At 41.1% G+C, this 15,247-nt stretch overlaps 1 protein-coding gene across 2 annotated transcripts in view; it reads right to left on the bottom strand.

Moving 5' to 3' along the window:
* Nucleotides 1-9,134: 9,134 nt before the first annotated feature.
* Nucleotides 9,135-15,247, bottom strand: part of LOC122559162 (interleukin-1 receptor-associated kinase-like 2) — a 48,862-nt gene continuing 42,749 nt past the window's right edge. For both annotated transcript variants that reach the window (XM_043708533.2, XM_043708532.2), the window contains one exon: nucleotides 9,135-10,497. In XM_043708533.2, coding sequence (XP_043564468.2) covers nucleotides 10,493-10,497 — 5 coding nt within the window. In that variant the 3' untranslated portion in view covers nucleotides 9,135-10,492. The remainder of the gene's footprint in view (nucleotides 10,498-15,247) is intronic.

Genomic DNA, 15,247 nt, shown 5'->3' with positions numbered 1-15,247 from the left:
CCAAAACAGCATACCTGTTTGAAATGGGTATATCCACAAAAGACTACTGCCCTAGGTGCCGACCTCTCTCACCCTTCCTGGAGTTAACGCATCTATGTGACTGTATCTGAGACTTTCCCCCCTTCCTATAACTGCCATCCATCACATACTGTTGCTGTTGAAAATTCCTCATCGCTTCTATCTGTCTCTCCAACCAATCCACTTCATCTGATAAGATTCGCATCCAACAGCATTTATGGCAGATATAATCCGCAGTAACCCTTAAACTCTCTTTGAACTCCCACATCTGACAAGAAGTACATATCACTGCAAAGGCCATTTTTGCTCCTTCACAATCTACAGAAAATAACATCGTCTTATTCCTCAACAAATACTGCCCCAGGTTAAATTAAAAGCTATGGTTTATATTTTAAGTTTAATCAAGAGACTTATCTCCAAAAACATATAATCAAGAAAGAATCCACTATACTCACTACTGCAGCCTTTCTCTTGGACAGAGTTAAACAACAATGAACTTATCTGATTCTGTGCTGTGAACTTCGCCCAACAGTTCCTTCAAGATTAGTTGTGAAATTCACTGCTTGTTAATTTTCCCAGATGCACTCCGATGTCCAGGCAGACACAGCGAGACATACAAGGTTACGGCTGCACAGGAGATACACAAAGCAACATCAACATTATTCAAAGTTAGAGATGTCCATTCAGCAGTTTAATAACGGCAGAGAAGAAGCTGTTCTTGAACTGTTGATGCAAATGTCCAGGCTTCTGTAACTTCTACCTAACAGAAGAGGCTAGAAGAGAATATTACCAGGGCGGGAGGGATCTTTGATCATATTGGCAACTTTTCCGTAGCAACTAGAAGTTTAAATGGAGTCCGTGGATGGGAGGTTGGCTTCCATGATGGTCTGGGATGTTAACACAACTTTCAATAGTTTCTTACGGTCCTGGCTAAAGTAGTTGCTGTACCAGACCATTATGCACTCGAATAGAATGTTTTCCATGGTGCATCTGTAAAAGTTGAGAGTATGGTGCTGGAAAAGCACAGCAGGTCAGGCAGCATCTGAGGAGCAGGAGAATCGACGTGGCAGGCAAGAGTCCTACATTAGGAATGAGGTTGGTGAGGGTCCTTATGGACATGCCAAATTTTCTAGGAGAAAGTGAGGGCTGCAGATGCTGGAGATCAGAGCTGAAAATGTGTTGCTGGAAAAGCGCAGCAGGTCAGGCAGCATCCAAGGAACAGGAGAATCGACGTTTCAGGCATAAGCCTTCTTCAGGAGGGCTTATGCCCGAAACGTCGATTCTCCTGTTCCTTGGATGCTGCATGACCTGCTGCGCTTTTCCAGCAACACATTTTCATGCCAAATTTTCTATGCCACCTGAGGAAGAAGAGGCATTGTTGTGCCTACTCAACTGTCACATATGCGTGGGAGGTCCAGGACAGATTGTCAGTTATCGTCACTACTAGGAACTTGACACTTTCAACCCTGCCTACCTCAGCTCCGTTAACGTATATGGGGTGTGACCTCCACCTTTCTTCCTGAAGTCCATGATCAGTTCTTTCATTTTGCAACATTGAGAAAGAAGTTGTTTTGATTGCAGCACAACATCAAGCACTCTATCTCTGTGCTACTATAGTGGAGTCGTCGGCAAACTTAACACTCACTGTGAAGAACAATAAAAAATTTTTGAAGTACTTGCTGAAGCCTACAAAAGCACACGACATAACCTGAACACCAGGGAAAAACAAAGCCCTTTATTAAACAAAACAGATGTATCAAATCCCTAGCCTTCAATTAAGATGTGGGTGGCATGGTGGCACAGTGGTTAGCACTGCTGCCTCACAGCGCCAGAGACCCGGGTTCAATTCCTGCCTCAGGTGACTGACTGTGTGGAGTTTGCACATTCTTTCCGTGTCTGCGTGGGTTTCCTCCGCGTGCTCCGGAGTCCAAAAATGTGCAGGTTAGGTGATTTGGCCATGCTAAATTGCCCGTAGTGTTAGGGACAGGGGAGTAGGGATAACCTTAGTAACTATAGGCCGGTGAGTCTCACTTCTGTTGTGGGCAAAGTCTTAGAGAGAATTGTAAGGGATAGGATTTATGAACATCTGGACATGAATAATGTGATCAAGGATAGTCAGCATGGTTTTGTGAAGGGCAGGTCGTGCCTCACAAACCTTATTGAATGAGAAGGTGACTAAAGAGGTGGACGAGGGGAAAGCGGTAGATGTGGTGTATATGGATTTTAGTAAGGCGTTTGATAAGGTTCCCCATGGTAGGCTACTTCAGAAAATACGGAGGTATGGCATTGAGGGTGAGTTGGAGGTTTGGATTAGGAATTGGCTGGCTGGAAGAAGACAGAGGGTAGTAGTTGATGGTAAAGATTCATCTTGGAGTGCCATTACTAGCGGTGTTCCGCAAGGGTCTGTTTTGGGACCATTGCTGTTTGTCATTTTTATAAATGACCTGGAGGAGGGGCTTGAAGGTTGGGTGAGCAAGTTTGCGGATGATACGAAAGTCAGAGGAGTTGTTGACAGTGAGGAAGGATGTGGCAGGTTACAGCGGGATATAGATAACCTGCAGAGCTGGGCAGAAAGGTGGCAAATGGAGTTCAATGTAGCTAAGTGTGAGGTGATTCACTTTGGTAAGTGTAACAAAAAGATGGGGTACTGGGCTAATGGTCGGATACTTGGTAGTGTGGATGAGCAGAGGGATCTTGGTGTCCATGTACACAGATCTTTGAAAGTTGCCACCCAGATAAATAGTGCAGTGAAGAAGGCATATGGCGTACTGGCTTTTATTGGTAGAGGAATTGAGTTCCGGAGTCCTGAGGTCATGTTGCAGTTATATAAGACTCTGGTTCGGCCGCATCTGGAGTATTGTGTGCAGTTTTGGTCGCCATACTATAGGAAGGATGTGGAGGCACTGGAACGGGTGCAGAGGAGGTTTACCAGGATGTTGCCTGGTATGGTAGGAAGATCATATGAGGAAAGGCTGAGGCACTTGGGGTTGTTTTCATTGGAAGAAAGGTTTAGGGGTGACTTGATAGAGGTGTACAAGATGATTAGGGGTTTAGATAGGGTTGACCGTGAGAACTTTTTTCCACATATGGAGTCAGCTATTACGAGGGGGCATAACCTTAAATTAAGGGGTGGTAGGTATAGGACAGGATGTTAGGGGTAGGTTCTTTACTCAGCGAGTCGTGAGTTCATGGAATGCCCTGCCAGTAGCAGTGGTGGACTCTCCCTCTTTATGGGCATTTAAGTGGGCATTGGATAGGCATATGGAGGATAGTGGGCTAGTGTAGGTTAGGTGGGCTTGGATCGGTGCAACATCGAGGACCAAAGGGCCTGTACTGCGCTGTATTCCTCTAGGTTCTATGTTCTAAATGTAGGGGAATGAGGCTGGGTGGGTTGCACTTCGGCGGGTCGGTGTGGGCTTGTTGGGCCGAAGGGCCTGTTTCCACACTGTAAGTAATCTAAAAAAAAAAGATTCATGGTAAAATATTAGAATGTGGCATGTCCCATGTCTTGGGAGATTTCTACCCCAAAGTGTTGGCATTGATGAAGTGTCAGCATTAAACTAATGTGCTAGCTGTTTGTAATTTGAGTCTTGATAATAAGCTCAAACTCCACCAGCCAGTGGTTCTTTTCTCACTGCTCACAAAGGTAAAAAAGTCAATGGTGTTTTAGCTATTCTGTAAATAAAATGGGAGGACAAAAGAACACCCTCCAACTTACAGTTATCCTAAGTATACTACCCAACAACTTATGTCTTCACTGGGAGAACTTGTAGGATTAAGAAAAGGCTCATACACATTCTGCAAATTCACAACTAACACTGATCTCATTTAAACCTGATCACAAGGACTATTCTTCAACCGAAGTAATTGTCCTTGATGGTCTCCATATGCTAATAAATCTTGTTCAAAAAACAGGATTTTGGGAGAGACACTTCAACTTTTAGGGTATCTTCTTTACTCCTGGGTCTGGAACACAATTTTAAGACGAGAGGATTTTAAAGCAATTATTAGCAATAGGGCCCCCAGTCCTCTGAAAGTTAGGTTTTTCTCAGTAATTATGTCAATAAACATCATCTCTCTTTGCAAACTTTGCTTAGCAACTTCTCCAAAGTACATATTAAACTGTTGGCTTCATTTCCAAGAAATCACATGGTAACCTTTCTCAATCCAGAGAATGTCCAGGATCTTCCATTTTCTCCAGTTCATCCTTAAATCCAGATATGTATTCCCAATAGGGCAATGGTATTGTCCTTCGTCTGTGTTCAAATAATGTGTCAAAGCTTAACTTCGGAATAATTCCCCGGCTGATTGTGTGATAGTTTTTGTTTCCCAGACCAGCTATTCCTGTAATTGCGAAGTGAATTTAGTGTCCTAATAGAGCCAACTTTGTCCTGTTATGACTGGTCACTCTCATTTAGTATAATAGCCTTACAGCCAGCAAATAAAACAATTAAAGGCAAGTCAAATAACAAAAGGGAAGTGACCATGAACATTAAGCATTTTAATAGTTTAATCTTGAAAAGGAAAGTTGTTATCAAATTCTTCCATTAAATATTTAACAGTATATTTAACAAATAAAATATATATGTTGATAAAATACAGTACAAAGTGTCCATGTAGTTTACTTTAAGAAACATCTCATTTACAGAGGTTCATTAAAACACGTGATAGCTCAGACAGGGTGATAACAAAACATTTCTGCCATCATCTTGCACAAGTTTTCAACTTTTCAAAATTATAACCCAGAATTTATCAAATTTACCCAAATTGTATATCCAATTTGTTTTTTTTACTGCATTCATCAACTCAAAAAAACGTTTGTGTAACAAAATACAAGTAGTAGCTTCAGAAATCAAAAGGTCAAGCAGGTGAATGAGCAGCTGAAGAGAAGGAGAAGGAGGACTGTAGATTCTTGGGAAATTACGACCATTTGTTGGGGAGTTGAGACCTCAGTTGAATCGGTTGTAATTCAACATGACTGTCATCTTGTCCTTGTGGGACAATTTGCTAATACAATCGGAGAAGATTCAAATCAGTTTGGTAAGGGATAGGAACCAACATAGAATATGAGAAAGAAAGATCAAGGTGCACAAAAGACTGGGGGGAGAAAAGTGTAAGAAACAGCAAGGTTCTGAGTAGGAATGTCAATGCAATTTTACAAAAGTATCCACTTAATAGAATTGTATTTGTTAACAGTTTAAAAGTTAACAGGTGTGTTTCTTAATAATACTGACATTTTTTAAAACTACAGAGGTGAAAGAAATGCATTATAATGTCACAAATTTTTTATCACTTTTATACATTAATAGCAATATATTAAAGGCAAGACCAACACTTATTGATTAACCATTTACTATTTTACATTCTGTTGTATCTTTAAAAAAATACAATTTTAAAGAGGTGCAGGAGCAGAACAACCTTGGAGTACATGTACAATAGACAATAGATAATAGGTGCAGGAGTCGGCCATTCTGCCCTTCGAGCCTGCACCACCATTCAATATAATCATGGCTGATCTTCCTTAATCAGTTTCCTGTTCCTGCCTTATCTCCATAACCCTTGATTCCACCATCCTTGAGAGCTCTATCTAACTCTTTCTTAAATGAATCCAGAGACTGGGCCTCCACTGCCCTCTGGGTGAAGAAGTTTCTCCTCGTCTCTGTCCTAAATGGTCTACCCCGTATTTTTAAGCTGTGTCCTCTGGTTCGGCACTCACCCATCAGCGGAAACATGTTTCCTGCCTCCAGAGTGTCCAATCCTTTAATAATCTTATATGTCTCAATCAGATCCCCTCTCAGTCTTCTAAACTCAAGGGCATACAAGCCCAGTCGCTCCAGTCTTTCAGCGTAAGGTAGTCCCGCCATTCCAGGAATTGACCTCGTGAACCTACGCTGCACTCCCTCAATAGCCAGAATGTCTTTCCTCAAATTTGGAGACCAGAACTGCACACAATACTCCAGGTGTGGTCTCACCAGGGCTCTATACAGCTGCAGAAGAACCTCTTTGCTTCTATACTCAATCTTTCTTGTTATGAAGGCCAGCATGCTATTAGCCTTCTTCACTACCTGCTGTACCTACATGCTTACCTTCATTGTCTGGTGTACAAGAACACCCAGATCTCTTTGTACTGCCCCTTTACCTAAATTCATTCCATTTAGGTAGTAATCTGTCTTCCTGTTCTTGCCACCAAAGTGGATAACCATACATTTATCCACATTAAACTGCATCTGCCATGCATCAGACCACTCACCTAACCTGTCCAGGTCACCCTGTAATCTCCTAACATCCTCCTCACAATTCACCCTGCCACGCAGCTTATTATCATCAGCAAATTTGCTAATCTTCTATATCATTAATATATATTGTAAAAAGCTGCAGTCCCAGCACTGATCCCTGCGGTACCCCACTGGTCCCTGCCTGCCATTCCGAAATGGAGCCGTTTATCACTACTCTTTGTTTCCTGTCAGCCAACCAACTTTCAATCCAAGTTAGTACTTTGCCCCCGATACCATGCGCCCTAATTTTGCTCACTAACCTCCTATGTGTGACTTTATCAAAAGCTTTCTGAAAGTCCAGGTACCCTACATCTACTGGATCTCCCTCGTCCATCTTCAGAGTTACATCCTCAAAAAATTCCAGAAGATTAGTCAAGCATGATTTCCCCTTCATAAATCCATGCTGACTCTGACCTATCCTGTTACTACTATCCAGATGTGTTGTAATTTCATCCTTTATAATAGACTCCAGCATCTTTCCCACCACTGAGCTCAAACTAACTGGTCTATAATTTCCTGCTTTCTCTCTCCCACCTTTCTTAAAATGTGGTACAACATTAACCACCCTCCAATCCACAGGAACTGATCCCGAATCTATCGAACTCTGGAAAATAATCACCAACGCATCCACGATTTCTCGAGCCACCTCCTTCAGTACCCTGGAATGTAGACCATCAGGCCCTGGGGACTTATCAACCTTCAGACCTAACAGTCTGTCCAACACCAATTCCTGGCAAATATAAATTCCCTTAAGTTCAGGTCCTTCAGCCACTGTTACCTCAGGGAGATTGCTTGTGTCTTCCCCAGTGAACACAGATCTGAAGTACCAATTCAATTCTTCTGCCATTTCTTTGTTCCCTGTAATATATTCCCCTGTTTCTGTCTTCAAGGGCCCAATTTTAGTCTTAACCATTTTTTTGCCTTTCACATACCTAAAAAAGCTTTTACTATCCTCCTTTATATTTCTGGCCAGTTTACCTTCGTACCTCATTTTTTCTCTGCTTATTTCCTTCTTAGTAATCCTCTGTTGCTCTTTAAAAGCTTCCCAGTCCTCCGTTTTCCCACTTATCTTTGCTATGTTATACTTTTTCTCTTTTAACTTTATATGTTTCTTAACTTCTCTCGTCAGCCATGGCCACCCGTGCCTCCTCCTAGGATCTTTCTTCCTTTTTGGAATGAACTGATCCTGCATCTTCTGCATTATACACAGAAATATCTGCCATTGTTCCTCCACTGTCATCCATGCTAAGGTATTGCATCATTGAACTTTGGCCAGCTCCTCCCTCATAGCTCCATAGTTCCCTTTATTCAACAGAAATATTGTCAATTCCGATTGTACACGCTCCCTCTCAAATTGCAGATTGAAGTTTATTGTATTATGGTCACTTCCCAATGGCTCCTACACTTCGAAGGCGAAAATCATTGAAGGCGGAAGGATGGCTGAGAGATCAATTAAAAGAAACATCGGTGATGCTGAGTTATTATAAGGGCATTGAGCATTAAAGCAGGGATGCCATAATAAACTTTTATGAAACACTGGTTTAGCCTAGAGTGTGGTGTCTAGTTCTGGGTACTATACTTCCGAAATTATTTGAAGGCATTAAAGAAGCTGCAGAAAAGATTCACGAAGGATGCATGAGGGTATGCAGCTAGTTTGAGCACCTGTTTCTGGATAAAGTGGAAAAAGAAATTCTACATATATTCAAACCAAGGAGGAATTTGAACAGGTTCCTGCTATCAGAAGGATCAAAACCAGAAAACACCAAATATGGCAAAGGAAACAAAAGTGCCACATGGTTAGGATCTGGAATGCATTGCCCCAGAGTGTGGTGAAGCAGGCAAATTCAATTGTGGTTTTTAAATTGATTTAGAAAATTGTGTGAAGAAAAAAAATACAGTTTTGTGGAAAAGATAGGGGAGTGGTATTATATAAGTTGCTCTTGCAAAGAGCTGATATGGGTATGATGACTCAGTTGACCTTTTTTCAGTGTTTAACCATTCTATGATACATTCTATATTTCTAAGTATGAGCTGATAACAGAGCATCTCAGGCTTGGGTAAACAATGGGAATCCTGATCTATCAACTTAGTTAAATTTAAAGATGGAAAATGAAACTAAGGAATGGTGGAGAAGAAAATACAGGGATTTTGAATCAAATTAGCTATTTAGAAAAATAGAGGGGAAGAAAATTGGATTACATTAGAAAGAAGATAGAGGGAAAGAAAGAAAAGTAAATTAAACAAAATATCTAGCAACAACTTACTACCTGTAGGGGTTGGCTTCTACAACTTCAGTTTGTCCCTTTATGTGCTTCTGAGGTCAGGTTACATTTCAAGAACGGAAATATTAATAGAACACAGGTCCTTGCATTCTTAAGTAGCAACCCTATCTTTCTGTTTAGTTACTTTTAACAGAGCCAATGCAGCAGTTTCTTAAAACTCATGATTGCAAGCTTTAGTCTTAAGGGGTAGTAGCTGGAGTGTTGCAAATCATCTAGCAAATTATAAAGATACGTAATGCACAGACTATTTCTTCCTTGCATAAACTGATGAGTTTCTTTACATGGAAAATTGCACACACATTGAAATGGCAATATTTTCCCACCAGACTCTGGGGGTTTTATATTGCAAGAACTGGGAAGTGTACTGTATAAGGTTAATTAAAAGCCTTTCTGTGCTTTGGAGATGCCGCTGTTGGACTGGGGTGTACAAAGTTAAAATCACACGACACCAGGTTATAGTCCAACAGGTTTAATTGGAAGCACACTTGCTTTCGGAGCACCGCTCCTTCATCAGGTGGTTTTAAGGAGCTGCGTTCTGAAAGCTAGTGTGCTTCCAATTAAACCTGTTGGACTATAACCTGGTGCCGTGTGATTTTTAACTTTCTGTGCTTTGGATGTCTATCTTTGGCCCAGTTGGAAACTAGAACTATGCTTTTGAGAATCAGTGTGGCATGTACAAAATTTCTCTTTGTCTCTTAAACTGGTCAATGTAACTGGACAGAAGTGACAGACTCATTAGGGTTGGGGAAATGTAATTTTTAATAAGGAAAGCTGGTAGTATCTGGTTTGTAGTTTGATAATGGTCTCTTATGCTATAATCTGATCATATTTAATTTTAAACAGTTTGGTACTGACTGTCATGTATCAGGGCAGGCAATCTCCAGTAAAACACAATCTATCATATTCTTTGTTAAATTTCATACATCAAGATCAAATATGAGAGGCCTATTAGCGATTTAAGAGAAAATCTGTTGCTCAGGTTGATGATAAATATGTAAGGTAGCTTGCTGAGCTTGAAGGTTTGTTTTCAGATATTTTTTTTGCCATACTAGGTAACATCACTGAGAGTCTCTGGTGAAGCACTGGTGGTATAAGAGGCCTATTATCACATTACTATTAAAATAAACCTACAGCTTCCAAAGTATTTTGTTTAATCACAAAAATTTGAAAACCTCGAAATTCAGTTGTGGATCTTCCATGACCAAGTCACATGAAAACAAACAGACCTGCCACAGTCACACAAAGCAGCAGAACCCTTGGGCTCTGTTCTTATAAATTTTTTTTTGTGCACATTTCATTCTTCCTCCTATATGTTACTCAATTTGATTGCAGCAGTAATTACACTTGAACCCAGTTCTGTTCTTGCTTGATGTTGATCCTCCTCTAGGTGGTGTCATGATGGGAACCAATGACTAGTTGGTTTTGTCTTTCTAACCCACAGATACAGACTCCATTTAGAGTGTCTTTATTTTATTATCACTCAGCTGAAATCAGCAAACCCAGTAGAGACCTGGAATAGAATCTGTGTCCCAAAGTTTGCTTAGGTTACAAAAAAAGTCGTCAAAATTTCAAGCAATAAAATTCAAATGTAATATATTACAAGTTTATAATCTGCCACTGAGCCCATTCTACCAAGCAATGTGGCAAGTTGTAAAATGAAATACTTAAGCATGGCATAATTGGAGACTCCATCAGGAGCTATCTTGTTTGAAAATACTACTACCTAAATGCACAGTAACAGTAGTCCTTTAAATATGAAACTTGCCTACATATTTGTAACAATTGAAGCAGATAAATGTATCCTTCAGGCGCACGTTGAAGGCAGAGTCTTCACTCTGGTTTTAGTCCATATTCTTGTCCATTTCCAGCCAGTTTTGCATTATCTTCAGTAATTTTGTAAAACACCCAGATTGTAGCTCATTCTGTAAAAGATAAGCAGGTTAGGTGTTAAAGTCCAAACTTCAAAACATGTCTAGCAGTATTTCTCCAACTGTTTCATTTTAAATTGAATAGGCCTTAGCAGCAATCTCTTCTAAATGAACTTACCATTTAAATTATGTCATAGCTATGGTTAAGTGTCCAACTAAAGCTCAGCCATTTCCAAGCTTTCAGTTAGTTCAAATACAAGTTAGAACCTATGTTTTCAAATGTTTCCAATTACTTCAGAGTATTTCATTTAGTTTCAACTTTTACACAGTTAGAGTAGTTTAATCTTCTTCAATTTGCATGGAAGAGTAATTGTTGCTTTTTATCTTTGTTATTCTTGGTTCTGATTGATAATGTCACATAATTAGACCAATTAGACATTACAAGTTGTAACATTACATTAATGGAGTCATTACAAAGGCAAAGTCAGTTCTTCCTTCCAAGTTCTCTCTTTACATGTCCTTTCCTGAAAAGTAATGACTCAAGCTGGAATGCATTAAGTTTACTATAGACCATAGAGCTTTACATCTCAGTACACACCCTTCGCCCCTCGACATTGTGCCGACCTATGGATCCAATCTGAAGCCCATCTATCCTACACTCTTCCATTTTCCTCCATATATTTATCCAATGACCATTTAAATGCCCTTAAAAGTTGGCAAGTCTACTATTGTTGCAGGCAGTGTGTTCCACACCTCTACTACTCTGAGTAAAGAAACCACCTCTGACATCTGTCCTATATCTATCACCCTTCAGTTTAAAGCTATGTCCCATCATTCTAGCCATCATCATCTCAGGAAAAAGGCTCCCACTGTCTACCCTATCTAACCCTCTGATTATATTCTATGTTTCAATTAAGTCACCTCTCAACCTCCTTCTCTCTAACGAAAACAGCCTGAAGTCCCTCAGCCTTTCCTCATAAGATCTTCCCTCCAACTCAGGCAACATCCTAGTAAATCTCCACTGAACCCCTTCCACATCCTTCCTATAATGCCTTGTACGCAATTGTACACAATACTCCAAGTGCAGCTGCACTAGAATTTTGCGCAGCTGCAGTATGACCTCATGTGTCTGAAACTCAATCCCTCTACCAATAAAAGCTAACACACTGTATGCCTTCTTAACAACCCTATCAACCCGGGTGGCAACTTTCAGGGATCTATGTACATGGATACTGAGATCTCTCTACCCAGCAACACTACCAAGAATCTTACCATTAGCCCAGTACTCTTTATTCCTGTTGATCCTTCCAAAGTGAATTACCTCACACTTTTCTGCATTAAACTCCATTTGCCACCTTTCAGCCCAGCTCTGCAGCTTATCTATGTCCCTCTGTAACCTGCAACATCCTTCAGCACTATCCACAACTCCACCGACCGTATTGTCATCCACAAATGTACTAACCCCTCATCTAGGTCATTTATAAAAATGATAAACAGTAGTAGCTCAAAACAGATCCTTGTGGTACACCACTAGTGATTGAACTCCAGGATGAACATTTCCCATCAACCACTACCCCTGTCTTCTTTCAGCTAGCTAATTTCTGAACCAAACCACTAAATCACCCTCAGTGCCATGCCTCCGTATTTTGTGCAACAGCCTATTGCGGGGAACCTTATCAAAAGCCTTACTGAAATCCATATACACCACATCAACTGCTTTACCCTCATCCACCTGTTTGGTCACCATCTCAAAGAACTCAATAAGATTTGTGAGGCATGACCTACCCTTCACAAAACTGTGTTGACTATCCCTAACAAACTTATTCTTTTTTAGATGATAAATCCTATCTCTTGTAACCTTTTCCAACACTTTACCCACAACTGAAGTAAGGCTCACTGGTCTAGAATTACCAGGGTTGTCTCTACTCCCCTTCTAGAATAAAGGAACAACATTTGCTATCCTCCTGTCTTCTGGCACTGTTCCTGTAGACAATGACAACAAAAGATCAAAGCCAAAGGCTCTGCAGTCTCCTCCCTGGCTACCAGAGAATCCTAGGATAAATCCCATCCAACCCAGGGACTTATCTACTTTCACACTTGCCAGAATTGCTAACACCTCGTTGTGAACTTCAATCCCATCTAGTCTAGTAGCCTGTATCTCAGTTTTCTCCTCGACAACATTGTCTTTTTCCAGTGTGAATACTGATGAAAAATATTCATTTAGTGCTTCCCCTATCTCCTCAGACTCCATGCACAACTTCCCACTACTATCCTTGATTGGCCCTAATCTTTCTTTAATAATTATTTTATTCCTGATATACCTATGGAAAGCTGTAGGGTTTTCCTTGATCCTATCTGCCAACGACTTCTCATGTCCCCTCCTGGCTCTTAGCTCTCTCTTTAGGTCTTTCGTGGCTAACTTGTAATGCTAAAGTGCCCTAACTGAGCCTTCACATCTCATCCTAACATAAGCCGCCTTCTTCCTCTTGACAAGAGATTCAATTTCTTTAGTAAACCATGGCTCCCTCAATCAACCACTTCTTCCTGACTAACAGGTACATACCTATCAAGGACATGCAGTAGTTTCCTTCCCCATCCTATGCATCCAAAATCTTGCCTAATCGCATCATAATTGCCTTTCCCCCAGCAATAACTCTTGCCTGCTTTATATACCTATCCCTTTCCATGGCTATGAAGTCAGCCAATTACCACAAACGTTTCTACAGCTATTCTTTCCATGATTCACAGAGCCTGCAGTAGAAGATCAGTGAAACTGGAGAAACAATGTAAACATACTTTTTGAAGAGGTGACCAAGAAAGTACATGAAGGCAGAGTGGTAAATCTTGTCTACGTGGATTTTACAAGGCCTTCAAAAAGGTTCTGCATGGTAGACTGGTTAATAAAGTTAGATTACATGGGATCCAGGAAGAGCTAGACAATTGGATATAAAATTGACTTGACAGTAATTGACAGACGGTGGTGGTAGAGGGTTGTTGTTCAGATTAGAGGCTTGTGACCAGTGGTGATGCTGCAAGGATTGGTGCTAGATCCACTGTTGTCTATATGAACAATTTGGATGAGTATATAGAACGTAAGGTTAGTAAGTTTGCAGATGACACTAAAATTGGTAGTATAATGGACATTGAAGAACATTATTCAAGAGCACAAAGGGATCTTGACCAACTCAGCCAGTGGGTTGAGGAATGGCAGATGGAGTTTTATTTAGACAAATGTGAGATGTTGCATTTTGGTAAGACAAATCAGGCTTACACGGTTAAGGTAGGGCCCTGGGGAGTGTTGAACAGAGAGAATTAGGGGTGCAAGTACATTGATCTTGAAAATGGTGTCACAGGTAGACAGGGTGCTGAAGGTAGCGTTTGGCACGCTTGCCTTCAGTCGGTCAGCGCATGGAGTACACTGTACAAGACATTAGTTAGGCCACGTTTGAAGTACTGCTTTTGGACAGTTTGAGTTATTAGGAGAGACTGGATGGGCTGGGACGTTTTCCCTGGAGCATAGGATGCTGAGGACGACTTTAGATTGAAAAAAATCATGAGGGGCACAGATAAGGTGAATAACCAAGGTCTTTTTGCCAGGGTAGGGGAGCCCAAAACTAGAGGAAAAGATTTAAAAGGGACCTGAGGGGATCAAGTTTTTTATGCAGGGAGTGGTGCATATAGGGAACAAGCTGCTAGAGGACGTGATGGAAGAGAGTACAATTACAACATTTAAAAAGGTGTGGAAACAGGCCATTCAGCCCATCCAACCCATCAAGTCCACACTGACGCTCTGAAGAGCATCTCTCCCAGACCCACCCCAACCTGTCCCTGTAACCCTGCATTCCCCATGGCTAATCCACCTCACCTACACATCCCTGGAATCTATGGGCAATTCACCACGGCCAATCCATCTAACCTGCACATCTTTGGACTGTAGGAGGAAACCAGAGCACCTGGAGGAAACCAATGCAGACACAGGGAGAATGTGCAAACTCCACCCAGACAGTCGCCCGAGGGTGGAATTGAACCCGGATTCCTGGCACTGAGAGACAGCAGTGGTAACCACTGAGCTGCCATGCCGTATGCAGTGTCTGAATGTTGGTTACAGATGAAGAGGGTCAGTTTACAATTGAAAGCTACAATTCTCTTCATAAATGAGCTATAAAGTTTTAAACATAAAAGGCACCTTACACATTTCTTTGATATTCATCCACAAAAAAAAGGACCCAGTATTTCATGAAGAATATTGAGCTTAAATATAACTCCAGTAAATAAGATTGCTTAAAAGATGTTTCAAAAGTACTCATTATTGAACCATCGAAGGAACTGGATGAAAAAGCACTCAACATCAAGCAGTTCAAGAAAAATATTGCTGACCCCAAAAATGGGCAGCATGGTGGCTCAATGATTAGCATTGCTGCCTCACAGCACCAGATACACAGGTTCGATTCCAACCTCGGGCTATGTCTGTGTGGAATTTGCACATTCTCCTCATATCTGCGTGTGTTTCCTCCAGCTGCTTCGGTTTTGTCTTTCAGTCCAAAGATGGACAGGTTAGTTGATTAGCCATACTAAATTGCTGATAGTACCTGAGGATGTGCAGGATAGGTGAATTAGCCATAGGAAATGCAGCGTTACAGGAATAGTTGGGGGTAGGGGGGCTCGATGGACCCAATGGCCTGCTTCCACACTAAGGATTCCATGATTCTAAATTAAAGGATCTCTAGTTTATTAACAGTGGAAGGATAAATGAACTCTCCTGTAACTATGAGTGGGCCTTGCAGTATGGTAGGGAAGAGGGATT

The sequence above is a fragment of the Chiloscyllium plagiosum genome, unplaced genomic scaffold (genome assembly GCF_037043375.1).
Source record: "Chiloscyllium plagiosum isolate Xiang-an unplaced genomic scaffold, Cpla_swu_hap1 HiC_scaffold_14, whole genome shotgun sequence".
NCBI lineage: Eukaryota > Metazoa > Chordata > Chondrichthyes > Orectolobiformes > Hemiscylliidae > Chiloscyllium > Chiloscyllium plagiosum.
This window is presented reverse-complemented; position numbering and strand designations above follow the sequence as displayed.